General features: G+C 36.1%; 3 protein-coding genes across 7 annotated transcripts in view; 1 reads left to right on the forward strand and 2 right to left on the reverse strand.

Annotated features, from left to right (window-relative positions):
- Positions 1-10502, reverse strand: part of pcnp (PEST proteolytic signal containing nuclear protein) — a 33261-nt gene extending 22759 nt beyond the window's left edge. Inside the window, exons 1-6 of one of the 5 annotated variants that reach the window (XM_084100070.1) lie at positions 10358-10437; positions 9203-9277; positions 8974-9130; positions 8779-8853; positions 8195-8250; positions 7588-8096 (exon numbers count right to left, since the gene is read on the reverse strand). In XM_084100070.1, coding sequence (XP_083956196.1) covers positions 7988-8096; positions 8195-8250; positions 8779-8853; positions 8974-9042 — 309 coding nt within the window. In that variant the 5' untranslated portion in view covers positions 9043-9130; positions 9203-9277; positions 10358-10437 and the 3' untranslated portion in view covers positions 7588-7987. Of the gene's footprint in view, positions 1-7587; positions 8097-8194; positions 8251-8778; positions 8854-8973; positions 9183-9202; positions 9278-10357 lie in introns of those variants that run through there. The other 4 variants (XM_084100066.1, XM_084100068.1, XM_084100069.1 and 1 more) reach the window with 4 other exon arrangements.
- Positions 1267-7215, forward strand: LOC311073929 (interferon-induced GTP-binding protein MxA-like). Its single transcript, XM_084100046.1, has 12 exons — positions 1267-1585; positions 3337-3474; positions 3562-3716; positions 3797-3935; positions 4026-4224; positions 4586-4664; positions 4748-4870; positions 4979-5120; positions 5405-5563; positions 6175-6251; positions 6413-6673; positions 6763-7215. Exons 1-12 carry the CDS (start codon positions 1387-1389, stop codon positions 6985-6987), a joined length of 1896 nt encoding a protein of 631 aa, XP_083956172.1. The 5' UTR covers positions 1267-1386; the 3' UTR covers positions 6988-7215.
- A 1850-nt stretch (positions 10503-12352) lies between the features above and the next one.
- Positions 12353-17140, reverse strand: mylz3 (myosin, light polypeptide 3, skeletal muscle). The gene is made up of 6 exons (XM_084097599.1): positions 16767-17140; positions 16360-16390; positions 14448-14591; positions 14168-14338; positions 13287-13364; positions 12353-12822 (listed from the first exon to the last, which is right to left on the reverse strand). The coding sequence occupies exons 1-6, from the start codon at positions 16767-16769 to the stop codon at positions 12794-12796; spliced, it is 456 nt and encodes a 151-aa protein (XP_083953725.1). The 5' UTR covers positions 16770-17140; the 3' UTR covers positions 12353-12793.
- Positions 17141-19525: the final 2385 nt, after the last annotated feature.

Here is a 19525-nt window from a genome sequence, read left to right on the forward strand (position 1 = left end):
ATAAGCATGGCTTGTATTCTAATCTTGTTTTATGGAACAACCCTCTGGTAGACCTGACTTTTGTTTATTATTTTGGCATTGCCCCCTTCCGAAGCCTTTGTTTCTTCCCTAAAGCTTTACTTTCTGAGTAAATTGTTATGTTAAGAGCCTTTGAATAAAAGAGTTAAAAAGAATCTTGTTTTTGTGGTGCTGTGGCAGGGCCCAGACAAATGCTCTTTAAAATCTTTTAAAATCTTAAAATATGTTACGTTCTGTTAAAAGAACCCTAGACACTCATAGGACGTAACAAATACATGAATTAATGTCAGCTGTTAGGGCTTGCAGTGCAAATGATAGGAATGGTGAAAAATATGTCATAATACATACATAGACTACAGCATGTACCTAAGGGTATAAACTTTTGAGATTACTTATTATTGTGGGTGCTTTAATTATCATGGTCAGAAAACCTGCTAGTCAGACAGTGCTGCTCTGTTCACCTAATCATCTCTGTATTGTGATTATGGATAAACACCCCCCTCTATAGGGTATTTCATATATTATTTCTAGAGGTTATTTCTGAGGTAGGCTAGTAGGCTATATTTTGATTTCAACTGAAACTTCACCAGAAAACAGAAACTTCAACCGAAAATTCACAATAAAATAAAATATTTCTTGAATTAATTCTAATTATTATTTAATTTAATTATTATTATTATTATATTTCAATATCAATCATTTTGCAAATAACGCATAACTTTAAAAAGTAATTGATCATATGGGAAGATTAGGAGAGCACAGTAGAGAACAGGAAGTAGGCTATTCACTGACACATTTTTAGAAATTGTCATTTAGATGACTGAGTTTATAATTGCAGTCAAATAAAATGCGGAATGGCCTTATGTGAAAATGGATGGATTGTCATATAGGCAAACTAGACTGCTAATTATATTATTATTGAAAAACATACAACGCAATAAAACGTAAAAAGGTTAAGTAAACATTCCTTCATTACCTTACTGTAGGCTTACATGCATTTGTAGCACTGTAGCCTATTGCTTGCTTTTAGGCTTATTCATCCGGTTGGGCACATAGGCTACACAATGCCCGTAGTCCTACACAAACATGCTAAAAGAAATAGGGAAGCCATGCCTATTGATTTGAATAGAAACATGCTGGTATGGAAACAAGTTATTCTAAAGCGTAATTTAAGAGGTGAAACGAAACTATTGTGATACCCAGGAAATGAAACTTACTCACGTACATAAACGCTCTAGGATTCACTTTACCGGTAAAGAACCAGCATCACTCTGAGACAATCCATTCGGGGAGTGCGCGAATATAGCCTACAGCGCCTGACATATCAATAACCTTTATTTACTGTTGACATTTTGACGTTGTTTAAGGATGGAGAACATGAGTTACACGTTCAGTCAGCATTATGAGGAAAAAATCCGCCCTTGCATCGACACTATCGACAATTTACGTTCTTTGGGAGTCGAAAAGGACTTGGCGTTGCCTGCCATCGCTGTCATTGGAGACCAAAGCTCAGGAAAGAGTTCTGTTCTGGAGGCGCTGTCAGGGGTAGCGTTACCCAGGGGTAGTGGTAAGGAGAACACATAAAATTAAAACATACACCAATGTTAATTGTATTGCTTTTTACGTAATTAACTTCTACATTTCTATCAAATGTGGATGTACCATGGCACAGTGATGATACTCTCTATACCATGATACAGAATGATTTCCTTACGAAAAAGAAGTTTATTCAAGTGTTCTATTTAGTATACTTCTTTTAAACTCAAAATAAGAAAGTATACTTTCAGTCCACATTTGATATACTTCTCAGAAATACTACTTAACATTAGGCTACACTTAAGTGTACTATACTGAGAGAAAAGTCCAAGTATATTTGGCCTATACTTGTACTCAATCTTTTGATCAATATATAGCCTACTTAAAAATATACTCTTGTACTCTTTTCATCGAGTAGACTATTAAATATACTTTTTTAACAGTTTTTCATATACAGTCTTCTGAAATTTACATTGTTTGAAAATATTGATTAAAAACAGATATGTTTCTAATTCTGCGTATCTGAATTTGTGTGTAGGCTAGTCCACTGGTAGTGCACATAGGAATTTACTCTTTACTCTTTCCCCACAATTGACTGAATTTTCCAGTTATCCATGTTTTCAGTGTAATACGGTAGGGGGCGCTATGACACATCTTCTAGTACAGAATCTCTGGATCAAAATACAGGAGAAGAAGAAGCTGAAACAAGTCAAGCGATAGAAGATTGCTCACTCAAATGTAAAATAACGTGATCATCAAACATTAAACAGCATTTAAATCAAAACTGCTTAATGTTATGTTACCAAATGAAATGTCGAACCCATGAAGATAAAACGACTGTAAAGCTTTGGGGGTTTTGGACTCGATCTACTCCATCTGTGTTTGATCATCGTTCTGAATCTGAATCTTTGACAAAAAAAAATATATATATTTTTCTCAACTTTTTTGTTTAAAATGTTGCCTTTCTTTATGAAACTTATCGACATTCAAGTGTTGATGAAAAAGGATAAAGGTTAAAGGTATTTTTCAAGTATAAAAACTATTATCTACATTTGAACGTATACTGCAAGTGCAAAAATAATATATAAATACCGTAGTAAACTATAAGTATTATGTTATGTTCACTTAAAGAAAACTTAAAAGTATACTTGCAGTATAAACTACTAAACTAGTAGTTTACTGAAAGTACACTTCAGTGTGTAGCCTACTTTCATACACTAAAACATGTAAACTACTAGTATACTTATAAGTTGTAGTAGGCTACAGATGCATTACAAATGAGAAACCTAGTTGTGTACTTGAAGTTTACTACTTTTACACTTATAGTACACTTAAATGTATACTTTTATATACTAAAAGTGGGCCAATTTAGTCCCAAGCAGTATATGAAATAGTACAATTACTACAAGTACACATTGATATTAGTATACTTACTACATAAAGTATACTTAAAAATATACTTGAATATTACTTAAGTATACTTCATAAAATGAACTTGAAGTATACTTATTTTTTGTAAGGGTTACCATATTCATATGCCATGGAATGTACATGGTAGCCTAAAGTACGACACTTTGAACAACACCATATCTCTTACGAAAATTAACCTTGGTTTTACTTCAAATAAAACCAAAAAAACATGGTTATTATAGTTAAACCATGGTTTTGCTACTCTAACCAGTTTAACCATGGTATTTGTGGTAAAACTGTGGTTATAAAATTGGTAATCAATTAGCCAAAAAAACATGGTTAATAATGTCTGACCCTTTCATGTTTTGTAAGGAATTGTTACACGATGCCCTCTTGAACTCAAGATGATACGAACTAAAGGTGAAGAGAAATGGCGTGGGAGAATCAGTTACCAGAACTATGAGGAAGACATTAATGACCCAGCAGAAGTGGAGAAAAAGATTCGTGAAGGTAGAAAATGCTTAGAATGCACCTTGAAGTCTTCCAAAAGAGTATAAGATACATTTCTTAAAGTCTTACATCTAATTATGTTTGTAGCCCAGGATGAGATGGCTGGAGCAGGTGTTGGTATTAGTGATGAACTCATCAGTCTGCAGATCCATTCTGCCAATGTTCCTGACCTCACTCTCATTGACCTCCCCGGGATTGCACGAGTGGCTGTCAAGGGTCAACCTGAGAATATTGGAGATCAGGTAAACTTTGTATATACTATATTTTTCAAATTACATTCTGTTGGAAAGACACAATCATTAATCAAATGCCTTTCTTCTAGATTAAGAGACTGATCAGGAAGTTTGTTACAAAGCAAGAAACTATCAACCTGGTTGTGGTGCCATGCAATGTTGACATCGCGACCACAGAAGCTCTGCAGATGGCTCAGGAGGAGGACCCTGAGGGCGAAAGAACTTTAGGTGTGCATTACTCATTGCATTTCAATGCTATACATCAGTAAAACCACAGGTTACCATGCATATTCTGATTATATTTTTACTACACAACAGGCATTTTAACAAAGCCGGATCTGGTGGATAAGGGCACTGAAGGGACAGTGGTAGACATTGTGCACAATGAGGTCATTCACCTTACTAAAGGCTACATGATTGTAAGGTGCAGGGGACAAAAAGAGATTGTAGATCAGGTCACTCTTAATGAGGCAACAGCAACAGAGAATGCCTTCTTCAACGACCATCCTCATTTCAGGTGGGTAAATGGTCTCATTGCACTATCCGTTGAGAGTTGAGGTGAACGAATGGTTTAATGTCAAACTTTTAATCTACAAATATCAAACATGATATATTTATACACACGATACGATCAAATACTTATATCAAACAGCATACTGTTTACTGAGAACCTTCATGAGAACCTTCATGGCTAATGTTTGTTTCTCTTTTTGAACCGCTTTGCATGCATGCTTGTTTGCACAACTGTACTTAGTAAATCAGGTAGTTTATGTGACCATGCAATCATAAATGCAAACAGATTAGTACCTGTTATTTGAGATTTTAGTAAATCTGTGCTTTAATAGATTGCATGATGTATATATGCCATTTTTCCTCAGCAAACTCTATGAAGAAGGTTTTGCTACTATTCCCAAGTTGGCTGAGAAACTAACAATTGAATTGGTTCATCACATTCAGGTAAAATAATTCATTTTAACACAAGAGAACTACAGGATTTTTAGACTTATAATAAACAGCTCATTTTCATAATTGCTATGTAGAAATCCCTGCCTCGTTTAGAAGAGCAAATTGAGACAAAGCTTGCAGAAACACAGAAGGAACTGGAGGCATATGGCAACGGACCCCCATCAGATCCTGCAGAAAGACTGAGCTTTCTCATTGATGTGAGTACAGCCTTGAAATCTACTACATCAAAGTATGAATATTTAGTAAAGGGTCATACTGGTATCTCAGAGTCACTGAAATCTTTCACATCTCATCCCTGTATTTAGAAAGTTACAGCTTTCACTCATGATATGTTCAGCCTGACCTCTGGGGAGGAATTAAAGTGTGCTTCAGATCTACTGATTTTTCCAGAACTTCGGGAAGAATTTGCAAAATGGAATGGCTTCTTAAATCGTTCAGGAAATTCCTGTGAGTGAAGCTTATATTTGGTATCTCCTGATTGTACTCTTGCTTTTGGCCAATGTGCTATGTTATTACTTTGCTTAAAATGCTTTATAATTTTCACATCTGATGCAGTCTGTTTTACCAGAGTTGCAATCAATAAATTACCAGCCTGAATTGCTAAATTAATCTTAAATTACTTAAATTCACACACACAAAAAAAAAAAAACACTTTTAGAAGCCAAACTGAAACATAACTGAGTTGTGGAACTTAATTTGTTTTTCTGACAATGTTCAAAAACTCTGTGCAGTCAAGAAGAAGATTGAGAAAGAAGTTGATAACTATGAAGCCAGATATCGGGGAAGAGAGCTTCCAGGATTCATCAATTACAAGACCTTTGAAGGGCTTGTCAGGGAACAGATCAAGCTGTTGGAGGAACCTGCATTAAAGACACTGAAGACTGTCTCTGGTTTGTGTTGTTTTCTATTTCAAATCTATTTATGCATTTTTCAGTCTTTTTCTGGTTGTTGCTACATTATACTATATACATAAGTTATTCCGACTGTACTGTTCTATTTGAGGATACTCTCATAATGCACTACATGACCAAAGTATGTGGACACTTGCTCATTGATCATTAACATCTTGGGTATATACGGCATTGACAATTTTCACTTTGTGCCTGAAAAAAAAAAAGAAAAAAAAAAGAAAATGGCATTCTCCAGACTGTTGCCTCAAAGATAGAATCTTAGAATTGTCAAGAAAACCAGGACCAGGAAATAACAAACCCAATGAACTTTCCAGTTGGCACAATGCATTTGTTGGTAGTTGTGTTGCCTAGTGGATAAATATCAAAGATTACATTGAAAGGCAACACATGAACTTAACATTTTCTCCTTGAGTAAGGCAAGCAACCCAAAGTTGCTTCAGTTGGATTTTCCTTCTATTAAAGGTACTGTAAATTAGTGATCAGTGCAGTTGTTTGTGGCATGTGGCAAAACTGGATTAATTGGATAATCAACATTGAAAGCCAAAGTTTGCTAAAGCAGTTGTACCAACAGCGTGTTTGTGTTCAAATAGATGTGGTTAGAAAGAGGTTCATCCAGCTGGCCCAGTGCAGCTTTATTGGCTTCCCTAATCTTCTGAAAATAGCAAAGGTACTTTTTTTTTTTTCAAGCTTGATGGTGCTAATAAATTCCACAGAATTACAAGTCACATTCATTTTCAATGTTCAATTATGCTTTTAAATCACAATACAGATTTAAAGAAATTGTGTTCTTGTTTAATTTTTCAACTAATCTTTCATATACTTTCTTAGACTAAGATCGAAGCCATCAAGCAGGATAAAGAATCATTTGCAGAATCCATGCTGAGGACCCAATTCAAGATGGAGCTCATTGTTTACAGTCAAGATGGCTCATACAGCCAGAGCCTGCAGCATGCAAAGGATAAAATGGAAGAGATGGAAAATGACAAGCCCCTATTGAAAATCACTAAAAAGATGACTTTTGTAGACGATAGCACAGACAGTCATGCCACCTTGCGAGAGATGAGGTTGCACCTAGAGTCCTACTTCACGGTAAGTGTGCCAACTAAAGCTTTCTGTGCCATCAGAGGAAGCTCAAACTGTACTGTATATCTGAGATGCTGTCTTTTATACCTCACCAGATTGCAAGCAAGCGTCTAGCCGACCAGATCCCAATGGTGATCCGCTATATGTTGCTCCAGGAAGCAGCTTTTGAGCTGCAAAGGAACATGTTGCAGTTGCTGCAAGATAAAGATGGTGTGGACAACCTGCTTAAAGAAGACTTTGACATTGGACAAAAGCGGGAGAGCTTACTGAGTCGCCAGAAACGTTTGATGAAAGCACGCAGCCTCCTGGTTACCTATTAGAAATCATAATATAGTCGATTGCAACAGTTTAATGCAACAAAATCATAGAGGGAAGTAGAAACAGGGAGTAGAATTTAAGCACTTTATGAAGAAAACAGGCATCCCATATCAACCTTTTAATATAGCTATTTATGAAGCTACTTTTAGCCTCTGAAGTGCCTCTTTATGCAATACTATTGGTACTTGCCATTGTCAAATGTCAATAAAGTTTTGTACTACTTTTGGATCAAGTGCAGTGATTTATTGGAGTTATTTCCAAAAAACTAAACTTCATGGCACCTCAAAATTCCATAATTATAATGGCTATCATAAGTGGAGTTTAATGTAATTGTAGATTTGTTGAACTTTTACAACCAAAATGTCAGAAACAGTATACAGTTCTTGTAGTCTATTGATTACTAAATTCTTAAGATGGAATATTGCAACAGATATTCTTTTAAATACTAAAAGAAAGTTTACTAAAGCAGTTTACCTAAAAATTAAAACTCCATCACAGAAGAAAAAGTCATGCAGGTTTGGAACAAAATGAGGATGAGTAAATGATGACAAAGACCCACTGATTACAACATACTAGAAAAAAAGGTCCTTCAGATCCTTAAATTGATACCACGTCTCATTTATTAGTGAATTATAAACTACAGTCTTCTTTCATTGCTATAAACGAAACTTAAACAATCCTAAATGACTGGACCACTACATTCCTTCTCTGGAGAACAACTAAACTATAGGCAAATGATAACAGGGGTTGCGGTGCGGCACATACCATTGTACAGCAATAACGATTATGCTCATTTTCTCTGTTGTGATTTGCACCTTACACAGGAAGGCATTTTTAACCACAGCATGGTTAAAAAAAAAAAAACGAAATAGCTACAATAAAAAGATGCTTGATAGCATAAACATTCATTACATATATACATTTGTACAATGTTTGTCAAACAAAGACAGATAGGACAAATATCTCTGTGCCAAAAAGCAAGCTATTGGAAGAAGCCAGACACTACTTGTCTGTGTGGGATTTAAGCTTCCTCTCCCAAAGTTTCTGATGGTCTGAGAATCCCTGCTTTCCTTTGTTGAAGGAATTGGGTCCAGCTGATGTGGGCGTTTCTCTGAAAATCAAAAGGTTGTCAACAGTACTGTATTATACAGTACAGTAGTATAACTTACAATTAAAATTAAGTTTAATTGAATTCAAATGAAATCCAACCTGCCAATATTCTTCATCCTCATCTTTGCTTCAGGTGGCATTTCTTCAGGCTCGCTCTGAAACATCAAATAAAAAAGGTTACGAAACTGGCATTTAAACAAACAGTGCATGCAAAATTATTAAGTTGATATTCTGATCATATTTGTTTGCATTTGACCAATTCCAAACCACATCAATCTTAACTTCAAATATAGATCATATATAATCATTTATAAGTGATATATTATTGTTAACGAGGGATGGAAGTGAAAAACGCCTTATATTCCGATGTGCTTAATTAATAAACAGGTTTTCTTTTACAGGTAAAAAGGGCCACAAAAAATTATGAAAAGCCTATGAGAAGGATGCAATTCTACAGAAATTTTAAAATTATAACGAGACCAAAAAAAATGTAAAATGATGATCAGAATATCTAACTTGCCTAATAATTATCCATGCACTGTATTATATTAAACATTCGTACTTTGTCAATACGGTAAATATGTAAGAAACAAATTTAATGAGCACAGCACATAATAAATTACTACATGACTTCACACATACAGCATTATTATTAAATTACTATATTAATTAATGACACATACATCATCATCCTCGTTAAAAACAGATGCAAGTCCAGCTTTCTTGGCAGGTAAGGCAGGTGTGGGTTCTTTAGGTTTCTAAAATAGGAGGAACAAAACACAATTTTTAAATGTTCAAAATTCAAAAACTCAAGGAAGCCTTATTCAGTTTAAGAAAAATCTATGTAGAAGTATGTACGCAGAACAACATAGACATACACTTGCTCCAAGCTTGATAGAGATGGACGTAGGCTTCTTCGCAGTCATGCTAAACCCCGATTTGAACATTTTAGGGGGAGCTGACTTGCTTTTAGCCTCATCTTCTGGATCGATCTCATGAGCAGGCCGCTTTCGCAGACTGTCCCCTGATGCCGTGCTGGAAGAGACAGTCTTAGTTTTCACACTGCTTCCCTTCTCTTCTGGTCCTGCTGGAGGCGAAACAACTTACCAAGGTGAGCGACTGTTGCCTTGGAGACCAAAGGTGAGCTACAGTTACCTGAAAGATGAGGGACGCCAGGAGGACCTGCTCAGAGAGAAGCTGTTGAGCCTAAAATCTAATTGATTAGCTTGATTCATTTGATTAGAACTAATTGTCAGATACAACAGTAATACCAAATAAAATGGAACTGGCTACTTTCAGCAAAACACTGGAAATTGAAGTGTTAAAATGTACAATTGTCTAGTTACAAACATTACAATATTGCAGAACCATGGTACAGACATGGTAATAATTCCTATGGTAAATATCAAAGTACTATGGTATTACTGTCTGATGATACCATATATGTACCATGGTTCTGCCATAGTAACGTTTGTAACTGTAGACAGTAGCACATTTTAACACTTCAACCATACTATTTACCATATGATATCAGCTATGGTATTTACATGAAACTTTATGGTAGAATCACTACACCATATAATTACCATAGGGGACATGGTAATAATTCCTATGTTAAATACCAAAGTACTATGGCAGAACCATGGTACAGATATGATATCATCAGACAGTAATACCATAGTACTTTGATATTTACCAGAGGGATTATTACCAAACCACCTATGGTATTTACATGGTACTCTATGATAGAATCACAACGCTATATAATTTCCATATATGTACATAAAGGCATTTCTAAGAATACCTCAATGATAGTATAAGTCGGTAAATACATAAATAACAAGTTACTAAAATTCATGTACCATGGTACTCAAATGTACTTCCACGAATGAATTATGGTACTACTATTGTACAAATCCAAAAATTCATGGTACTTTTTTTGAGCTTGTGTTTGTGAATAGATCAAAGTTCAAATTTCAGCTGGACAATATGCAACATTCTTATGCATTTGGTGTTGTTAAGGTATATTAAATATTAGTGTTAAATATTAGGCATTACGCAATGAAACCACAGCATGTAACAGAAAACAGCTCGTTACCAGCTAACTTAGCTAGCTTGCTAAATTTAGTTAACAAAAAAGTCAAAATCTATGGCTATAACTTTATTTTTTAACTACATTCAAAAATACAAGAACTACAAATATTCGCGAAGACTTTTAAGAGTTAATTCATTGCAAAATTAAAACAGTTTTGACAGTTTCACCTCCTTCTTTAGAGGGGCCTTCGCTGCAGCACTTCACATTCGCCATCGTATGAATCTGCTTTTAGCAAGTACGGCTCCCGGATAGGACAAAATACCTCTGCAGTCGCAACAAGAAAAAAATAAACCCTCCTTTGTACTGCTCTCTTCCACTGCTCTCTTCCACTGATAAACATCGCCATCTAGCGTACAGAGTGAGCCAACGACCCCGTATAATGATCTAGGGGTATATAGGCTAACAAAATCCTGGAAATGCAGTGACAGAAGCACGTATGTGCCAGGTGAGAAATGTTACCATATTCACCTTCCATGGTATTTAGATAATATTCAAGGTAATTCATAGAAAACCATAGTGTTACCATGGATATCATATCAATACCTTGCTTTTATCTACTAGTGACTCTTTGAACTATTTATCTGTCTGAGAACTAACTCTGACTGCTGTTTTTTAAAAATATATATATTTCTGGAGTGTTCTATTAAATATGGATAACAACGGCGCTGTAAACACCATTAAAACAAAAACATATAAGCCTATACTGTATATAGGCTAAGTTTTTAAAAGATTTTTGCTCAGCATTTTTCCTGTGGCTATTATTGGTGTTGTCAAGTTTTATTTATTTATTTTTCCTGTGTCATCAATCAAATATTTCCATTATATTAATGGAAGGGATTATTTGTATGCCCTTCTATATCTTTATTAAATGGGCTTATGCATATGACGTTTTTTTACTTTGTTTCCAATGAAAAGTGTTTGCCTGTGTATAGTTTGAACAGAATTAAATAAATTCAGTGTAAATCATCAACATTTTGGTAACAGTACAGGCTTCATTACCTTCAACTAACACATTTGTTACAATATTTATTCATCTTTGTTAACGTTAGGCCTACTGCTGTTCATTGTTAATTTATGTTAATGTTCATTTCCTCTATGTGTTGCTATTCCTTTCCTTGCACAGTGTTGGGGAAAGTTACTTTTAAAAGTAATGTGGGAAAGTAATGTGTTGTGTTACTTTTTTCTCTTCTTGGCTGGGCTTAAATGTGCAGTGTGTGATTTCTAACTTTTGTTGGAATTGCAACCAACAAAAGCTATGGTGGCCGACAGGAAAAGATGTCATCGTCTGAGACAGCAGAGCCAGTTAAGCAATGAGGTTTCTTTACAAAGATAAATTAAGAAATTATGTTTAAGCTCATGCTCATTCTAAGGTAATAAAAACATAACGGTTCATTCATTTATGTAAGGTCTTTATACACCACTGAAAACATAGTTGTGTATATTATATTGCATTTATGTCTACAGATCCTCCTAAATATTACACAATGCACCTTTAATTGTTTGTTTTTTAATTTAAAAAGTTCTATTTTGGGCAAATGTAAAGGCCCTTTCACACCAAAAGTGGTATGAATAAGCCCCAGGCTTAAGGAAATGCAAATTCACTTCAGTACAGTGGCGGGCGCAGCTCAAACAAACCCTGCAGGTTTGCATAATATTCTGAGTTGGCATTTCACTGTTTTTATTTATTTTGATGAATATTTAATCTGTTTTTGTGCAAGTGAGTACATGCTCACATTAGTCTAGAACTACAATAAGCAACATGTTTACACCGCGCACACAACGCTTTTGCATTTACTCCCGATTACTCTCAACATGAGGACAAGAGAGCTGTCAGTCAAGAAATGGGAAAACAAAGTAACTTGGTTACTTATTTGTAAAAGTAACTCAGATATTTTGTTGCACAGTGTCAGAAAGACTGTATCCAGCATGGATGATTTTCACCTCCAACACAAACTAGCTTAATTTTTTAGCTTAAGATACACATGCATCAGCATTTTTATTTTCCTTTTTGAATGTTTGCCACTGATTTGGGATCTGCAAAAGATGCAAGCCAAATTCAAATTTGCATCGCCCGTATAGGCATTTCTCATCTAGAATTTTAACATACACTTGTGCTTCACATTGTGACCAAATCGGTTAGCATAAAAAGGAAGAACTCTATGTACTTTTGGAAAAAGGTTTATTGTGAAATGACTGTGTGAAAATTGGGATGGGGGAATATTGGCAGCCTGGCCACAGCAATGTCATGTGCCTTTAACACACAGCTGGCGTTGCTGTTGTAACCCTGGATGGGTGGAAAAAGAGGAAACCAACCCTCACTTCATGAGTGGCCTTTTCCTTCTTCCCCGTTCTCCATCCCACTGTGGACAGCCGCCCCGGGCGGAACAAGAAGGCAAGGAGGGTCAACTGCATGACAATGTAACTTCCAAAAAGGTGGGCGAGAGGGGAGAAACAAATAAAGGGGAAAAAACCAGAATGGTTTAGAAGTGACATTCCATAGTCCTTTTTATTGATTGGTCTTCGAAACATAATGGATGTCCTGACACCATGGGGTCTGCAGATATATTTCAGCCTTCTTCACCACTCCCTCATCGGACGGCCTCTTACACGGACAAGATGTGCTTGACGAAAGCTGTAAGAGGAGAAGCAGACATGCATAAGGAAAGATCATCCCTACTGGCTCGCCATACAAGGCCTGAGGTGGCTTCTAAAAATAATGGTCATAATGATACAGTGACACGTGAGCTTATTATATCATTCCAATAAGTGCAGAAAAGACTGCCAGTACAGTCACTATGCAGTGTGTCCTAAAACAAGTTACACTCTTTAAAATATAGGTTCCAAAAAGAGGTTTTTGCAGTGATGCCATAGAAGAAAAATTTTTTGGCTCCACAAAGAACCTTTCATTGAATTGTTCTTAAAAGAACCATGTTTTTTTCTTAGCGTGAAGAACATTTAAAAAGTCTTAAGAACTTTTTGGGTAATGGAAAGGTTCTATGGATGTTAAAGGTTCTTCATGGAACCATAGATTCCAATAAAGAAGCTTCATTTTTAAGAGTGAAGGGTTAAATTAGAAGGGGTTTTCCAAACACATACCCTCATAGTGGACACTGCCGTTCTCATCCTCCTGTCCCTGCATGAGAGAGTCAATCTCGGGCTCGGTCATCTTCTCACCTGTCGGTGCCATGAAATGTATTGGTTAAGACAAATATTTAACATATATTAAAAAGTATCCATGGTATTATTATGGTTTTTGGACATGGTAACGCAAGAGTACCTTAGATTACAATGGTACACTTTAAAAAATGCTGGGTTGTTTCAACCCATGTTTGGGTCGAATATGGACAAGCCCAACCGTTGGTAAAATTTTAAACACAACGGCTGAGTTTGTCCATATTTGACCCAAACATGGGTTGAAACAACCCAGCATTTTTTACAGTGTATATAAATATGGTACTTATTCAGTACTCTTAATCAAATTAATATGATTCGTAGCCATATTAATGTGTCAATCAATCAATCAATCAATAGAAAACTGGTAGTACCATGCTATTTTTTCATCAAATATTCAAATAATATTATTGATAATAACAAGAAATGTTTCTTGAGACCCAATTTAGCAAATTAGAATGAATTCTGAAGGATCATGTGACAATGAAGACTGGAGAAATAGCTTAGTCATCACAGGATATAATTACATTTTAAAATAACAAAATATTTTTGAATTATTACAATATTTCACAATTTTTACTGTATTTTTGATCAAATAAATGCAGCCTTGGTGAGCATAGGAGACTTATTTTAAAAAGAATAAAAAGTCTTACTGACTCCAAACTTTTAAAAAGTAGTGTATGTCAAAATACATATTTTCTGATCACTGTGCTGCCTGTGGTCATGTTTTTGTAAGCAAGAGTATATGATGTAATTTTCTTTTACATGCATGGTGTTAATGACATAATCATTTAATTTTTACTCACCCAGTGTTGACAGCACAATACGCAGCTCAGCGCCCATCACTGTGCCGTTACCCTCCTTGTCAAAGACGCGCAGACCCTCAACGTAGTCATCAACGGTTCCCTTCTGGATGGCGTCAACAGTCTTCAGCATTGGCAGGAAAGCTTCAAAGTCAAGTCTTTTGTTGGCATAATCTGTGTGCGCACAGTTCCACATACACATCACAAATCAGTGAGGGTTTGTAAAGCATTTCAAATTGTGTCCATTCGTTTAAGCTAGCATTATATAAAGTAAAAGTCTTACCGTCAGGGGTTGGGTCACCCAGGATTTTCTTCACGTCCTTGTTGGTGGGGTTCTGTCCCAGGGCGCGCATGATGTCGGCAACCTGGTTGTAGGCAACCTTGTTGTCACCAACTCTGTCGAAGAGACCAAAAGCCTCTTTGAAGTCTGTAACAGAAGGACACAAGGGACATTTTTAGTTATCTGGAAGTAGGTAGACATTTTATCATCTATCTATCTATCTATCTATCTATCTATCTATCTATCTATCTATCTATCTATCTATCTATCTATCTATCTATCTATCTATCTATCTATCTATCTATCTATCTATCTATCTATCTATCTGTCTGTCTGTCTATCTGTCTGTCTGTCTGTCTATCTATCTATCTAATTTATTTTACAACAATTTAGGGACATTATTGCTCTCAAAACAGGCAAGGTCAAGGAATCTTTGTGTCCTAACATTGCCTCCTACACATCCCTCCTTTGCCAACTGCACATGAAGCAGAGGAGGAAGGAAGCAGAATTAAAAAGAGCTTAGCAACTTAATTTCCATGGGCTGTGAGGGAGACTAAGTTGAAAGAAAAATAGCATCCTACAACTTCTGTGCTCCAGCAGCTGTTGGATGAAGGAGGCACTCAATGCGTGACGTGACAGGCGATACCCTCAGAGAAAGTAGCCCTTGCCATAAATGGATATGGCACTCTTCGACTGACCGAAGTCAAAAGCAAGAATGCTGACAGCAACGTAACCTACACCCACAACCAACCGCATACTTTCTGCACCTAAATGAGTAACACCAGGCTGTGAACTGCATGCCTGAGAAGATTGGTAACTATGAATTCTGTCTGTAGAGAAGTAAATTTATGCTTTTGATCAGACTACTTTGCAAAAGGGTATGGCAAAAAATTCCCATTATACTCACTGATTACTCAATTTATCAGTCATCCTGCTTTTTGCTTAAATTAAGCAGATTTGATGGCACCATTGACATATTAGCATCACTTAATCAACCTAAATATATTCATTTATACTAGCAAAACTAATTTTATGAGTTAAATCAGGTAAAAATGGCTCTTTAATGTAATAATAACAGGTTACCACTTTTTACAGTCTAGGTGGGATTTCAGAATACAGATTCCTCCAATATTTTGATTTAACATTAATTGATTAATTTACTGATAGGGGAGGGGGAGGGGGGCTGTAAAGGTTTGCTATATAGTCTACATTTCAAAATGCAATAAAAATTTATTTTAATTTTAATTTTAATTTTAGTTCCTAATAAGCAACTAGTTAATTCATATTACTAGAATATTAGTAATATGGCTGTTTATTAGTACTTATAAAGCACATATTGATGTCTTATTCTGCATGACCATATTCTACATCCCTTAATCCACCCAATACCTAAACTTAACAACTACATTGCTAACCATACATGGTTAGTAATTTGAGGCAAAAGTCATAGTTAATAGTTAGTTCAAAGTGAGAATTGTACCCTAATCTAAAGTGTGACCAGAAATACAACTGTTCTTTGTTAGTTCATGTTAATCTAATGTTACCAGATGCAACTTTTGATTTAAATCATGTATTAGTAAATGTTGAGATTAACATTATCTAAGATTAATAAATGCATTGTTAATTCATCTTATGTAGTTAACTAATGTTAACAAATGAAACCTTATTGTAAAGTGCTACCAATTTTTTAGTATAGTGTTATTTAAAAAGTGCCTTATATATTTAAGAGCTTCCCAAAGTAATTATTTACTTTAATGAGGAAGAATTGCCTTTCATCCTTAATTCATGACATTACACATTTCTGACATCCCATTTATATTTACAACAAAGAGAAGAGAAAGTTGCACTTTGTTGGTCAATTATAGTCATAAAGCCATTTCCCCATCATAATAAACTCCAATGTGTGAAGACTCACCCTCAATCTGGTCAGCAGAGAATTCTCCAGCCTGCCAGAAAGACAATAATGCATCAGTCCCGTTGGCAAACCTGCCAACATCTCACAATACACACTAATCTAGTCTAAATAATTAGTTATTTTATAGTTATTTTAAAATACATTTGGAAACATAAAGCTCTCTTTGGGCATCAGCAAAATAACTGCTTCAAAAGTGCACATGTATCCAGCAAGAGAATAAATCAGCTGCATGATTTTCTCTTTAACAGTGACAAACAGATTGGGATTGGGGGTCTTGTCCCACCAAAGTCAATTTGAAAATCGAAGAAAGGTGTCCTACTTCCTTTCAGTGGGCTTATTGACAGTTTTTGAGCCAGACGAACATGAAAAAGGTAGGATAAAATAGCAAGCGTAATCCAAGTACACACCATGATGTAGTTTTGTGGTGCAGGAGCAGAGGGGCAGAAGTCCAAAAGCCGGAGTCCCAGGAAAGTGGTCCTGAGCAATGGACCAGCTCCTTCTTATTTATGCTATGCTAATGATGTCACGGGGCGGATCTTGTGACGCCGTGGAACTTCTTTAACTTTCTTAGGTCAAGCTGGACGGAAGGTTGCTGCTTTCTCCAGTGTGCATGTGTGGTGGTATTTTTAGATTATGCTCGAGGCTGCTTGTAAGACCCTTTGGCTTTGGTCAGCATTTTAATTTCATGCATTATGTCTTTATTTACATGGTTTCTGCATATTTTGTATCCCTGGCCAGGGATGATCCTGATGTCACCTGTTATGGGCTCTGTGCATGAACTGAAGGCAACTCAGGAAGGCCTTTGATTACACTGTTGATATTTATAACTTGCATATGGTGGTCTCGGCCACTTATGGTTATATGGCAAGCCAGTTAAAACACTCCTCAAAGACTGTTACCACAGCATGAATGAACTTGCACTTTGGCCACATTACTCTCTCAAAATATAATAATTCATTCATCTTAAAAACAGTAACTGACATTTTTCTTGAAGTAGAAATCAAATGAATTATTTTTATAAAGTGATTATGAATAATGTGAGCAGTTCTTTGATGTGATGTAATGTTTTGGCTGTTGTCTGAGAGTTCCAGCTACAATACTTGAAAGTGAAACCAACTTTCAAGGTAATCCCTGGTTATGTTCAGAAGGTGACCGTGATTTCACCAAGTACAACATGTTCCTGGATCAACATTCCAAACAACCAATCAGATTTGAGGGACAAGTTTACTGTTAATGTCAAGTTAAGGCTTAGAACCAGGGTTTAGTGCTTCTTATTCACCAATTTCCCTCTGATTTTAGGGATGAGTTATGGGTAGGTTTAGGGGTAAGGATAGGGTTAGGACTGAATTTTCAGACAGGACTGTTGTACCACAATCAACAAAATATGTTGATCCAGGAACTGCTAACTGCATTCTGCACCCACTGTATGCCGTATACTGTAATATTTAAAAATAGTATGTGAACAGTGGTTAAAACCTGTAAACTCTGTAGTTGTCAAACATTAGTGGATCACGTTAATAGTTAATGTGATGAATTTACGTCTATGGTTACACCTGTGTGAACTTGAGAACTCACTTCATCCACTACTAAGCTACCACGACACCAGTTGATTAAAAGTCATTGCAAAAATGGCTCAGAAAAGTGAAGTTAGTTCTAAGAAAGACTTGTGTATCATTTGTCTGCAGATGACACTTGGTTTAATATTCTGTCACCTATGAAGCGAAAACGTGGCTTGTGTCCACATACATGCTTTCGGGTTAAATGCCACCTATGGATGTTAAATCCGTTGCTTACTATTAAAACATCATTGTGAAATAGCTAAACAGGTCTAACATTTTGCAGATCAATCATTAGCTTGTTCTGGCTTTCTCATTAGGGTAATGTCATAGATTTTTTATTAAAAGGGATAGTTCTCCCAAAAAATGAAAATTCTGTCAACATTTAGTCACCCTTATGTTGTTCCAAACCTGTATGAGTTTCTTTCTTCTGTTGAACACAAAAGATATTTTGAAGAATGTTGGTAACCAGACAGTTAATGGTAGCCATTGACTTCTATAATAGGTAAAAAATAAATGTATGGAAGTCAATGGCTACCGTCAACTGTCTGGTTACCAGCATTCTTCAAAATATCTTCTTTTGTGTTTCATTTAATTTCATTCTTATGTGATATAAGTTTATGCTCTGATGTAACACACTAACAGAGAACCAGTGCACGCTCAGAGAGAGACTAGTATACATTTATTAGGATGATAACGGCTATACTATCAGCATATGCATGAGCTCCTCGCATATGACTTTACAATATCTGGAGTGTTGTGTATTACATATTTAATCCTTCAGAACTACATTTGTGATACTTTTTGTTCTGTTTGGAGCTTAAAGCTTCTGCAAAATAACTCATTATCCACTAGTTTAATCAACATGAGGGATAAAATAAATTTTTCTTTGTTTGCAAACAAAAGGGTTTTGACCTGAGGTTTTTTTTTTTTCTTTTTTTTTCACGAATCGATGAGCCTGCCTTTGTTTTTCCAAAGGCAAATCATTAATATGCATCTCCAGGCCCCAATTTCACCTTTTTGGAAATACTACACTGAAAATAAGTTTAAGAGAAATATATAACTTTAATCTAAGCCTGGGGTCTCCAACAGGGGGTCTGCGGTGGCATAGCAGGGCTTCGCCAAATATTATTTGATCTCAGCTGTTTTATGCTCCAGTCAGTTAGATGTTTCTACAAACTACCATTGCAAGAGACATTCCATTCCCGCTCTGAGACATGAACTCTTCTCTCTGAACGCTGCAGAAGCCGTGGATCTGCAGACCTCGCCCCTGGGCAGATGAGCTCTATATTTAGCCATTCTTTTAGGGGGTGTAGAGTTTCTCTGAGAGGGACGGTAGCATCTCAAGGGTGGTTGACACGTCTCAGCCCCTTATACCCACATGCCCAACTAAGCGAGCAAACTTTAGATCGTAAAGCTGCTGCTCGGGTTACGTGGCTCTGTTCTGACACGGGTTCAGTTCCTCAGATCTCTGGGATTGCCTGTGCAATTACCCTCCACATAGAGCGAGACTGATCTCGGATCAGCTGGAAGGAACACTGAGGAGTCCAGTGTTTAAAAAAAGCTGTCGTATGGGCCAAGCATTGTCCATCAGCCCTTCAGAAAGTATG

This window comes from Abramis brama (assembly GCF_963993115.1).
Source record: "Abramis brama genome assembly, chromosome: 2".
In the NCBI taxonomy this organism is placed as follows: Eukaryota; Metazoa; Chordata; class Actinopteri; order Cypriniformes; family Leuciscidae; genus Abramis; species Abramis brama.

Excerpts from the sequence above, each read along its gene's own strand:
- LOC311073929 (XM_084100046.1), top strand. The coding sequence starts at position 1,387 with ATGGAGAACATGAGTTACACGTTCAGTCAGCATTATGAGGAAAAAATC. Across the intron at positions 4,225-4,585 it reads AACGACCATCCTCATTTCAG|CAAACTCTATGAAGAAGGTT; the intron begins GTGGGTAAATGG and ends ATTTTTCCTCAG. Across the intron at positions 5,564-6,174 it reads GACACTGAAGACTGTCTCTG|ATGTGGTTAGAAAGAGGTTC; the intron begins GTTTGTGTTGTT and ends GTGTTCAAATAG.
- mylz3 (XM_084097599.1), bottom strand. Across the intron at positions 14,592-16,359 it reads CTCTGCTGACCAGATTGAGG|ACTTCAAAGAGGCTTTTGGT; the intron begins GTGAGTCTTCAC and ends CTTCTGTTACAG. Across the intron at positions 14,339-14,447 it reads GGGTGACCCAACCCCTGACG|ATTATGCCAACAAAAGACTT; the intron begins GTAAGACTTTTA and ends GTGCGCACACAG.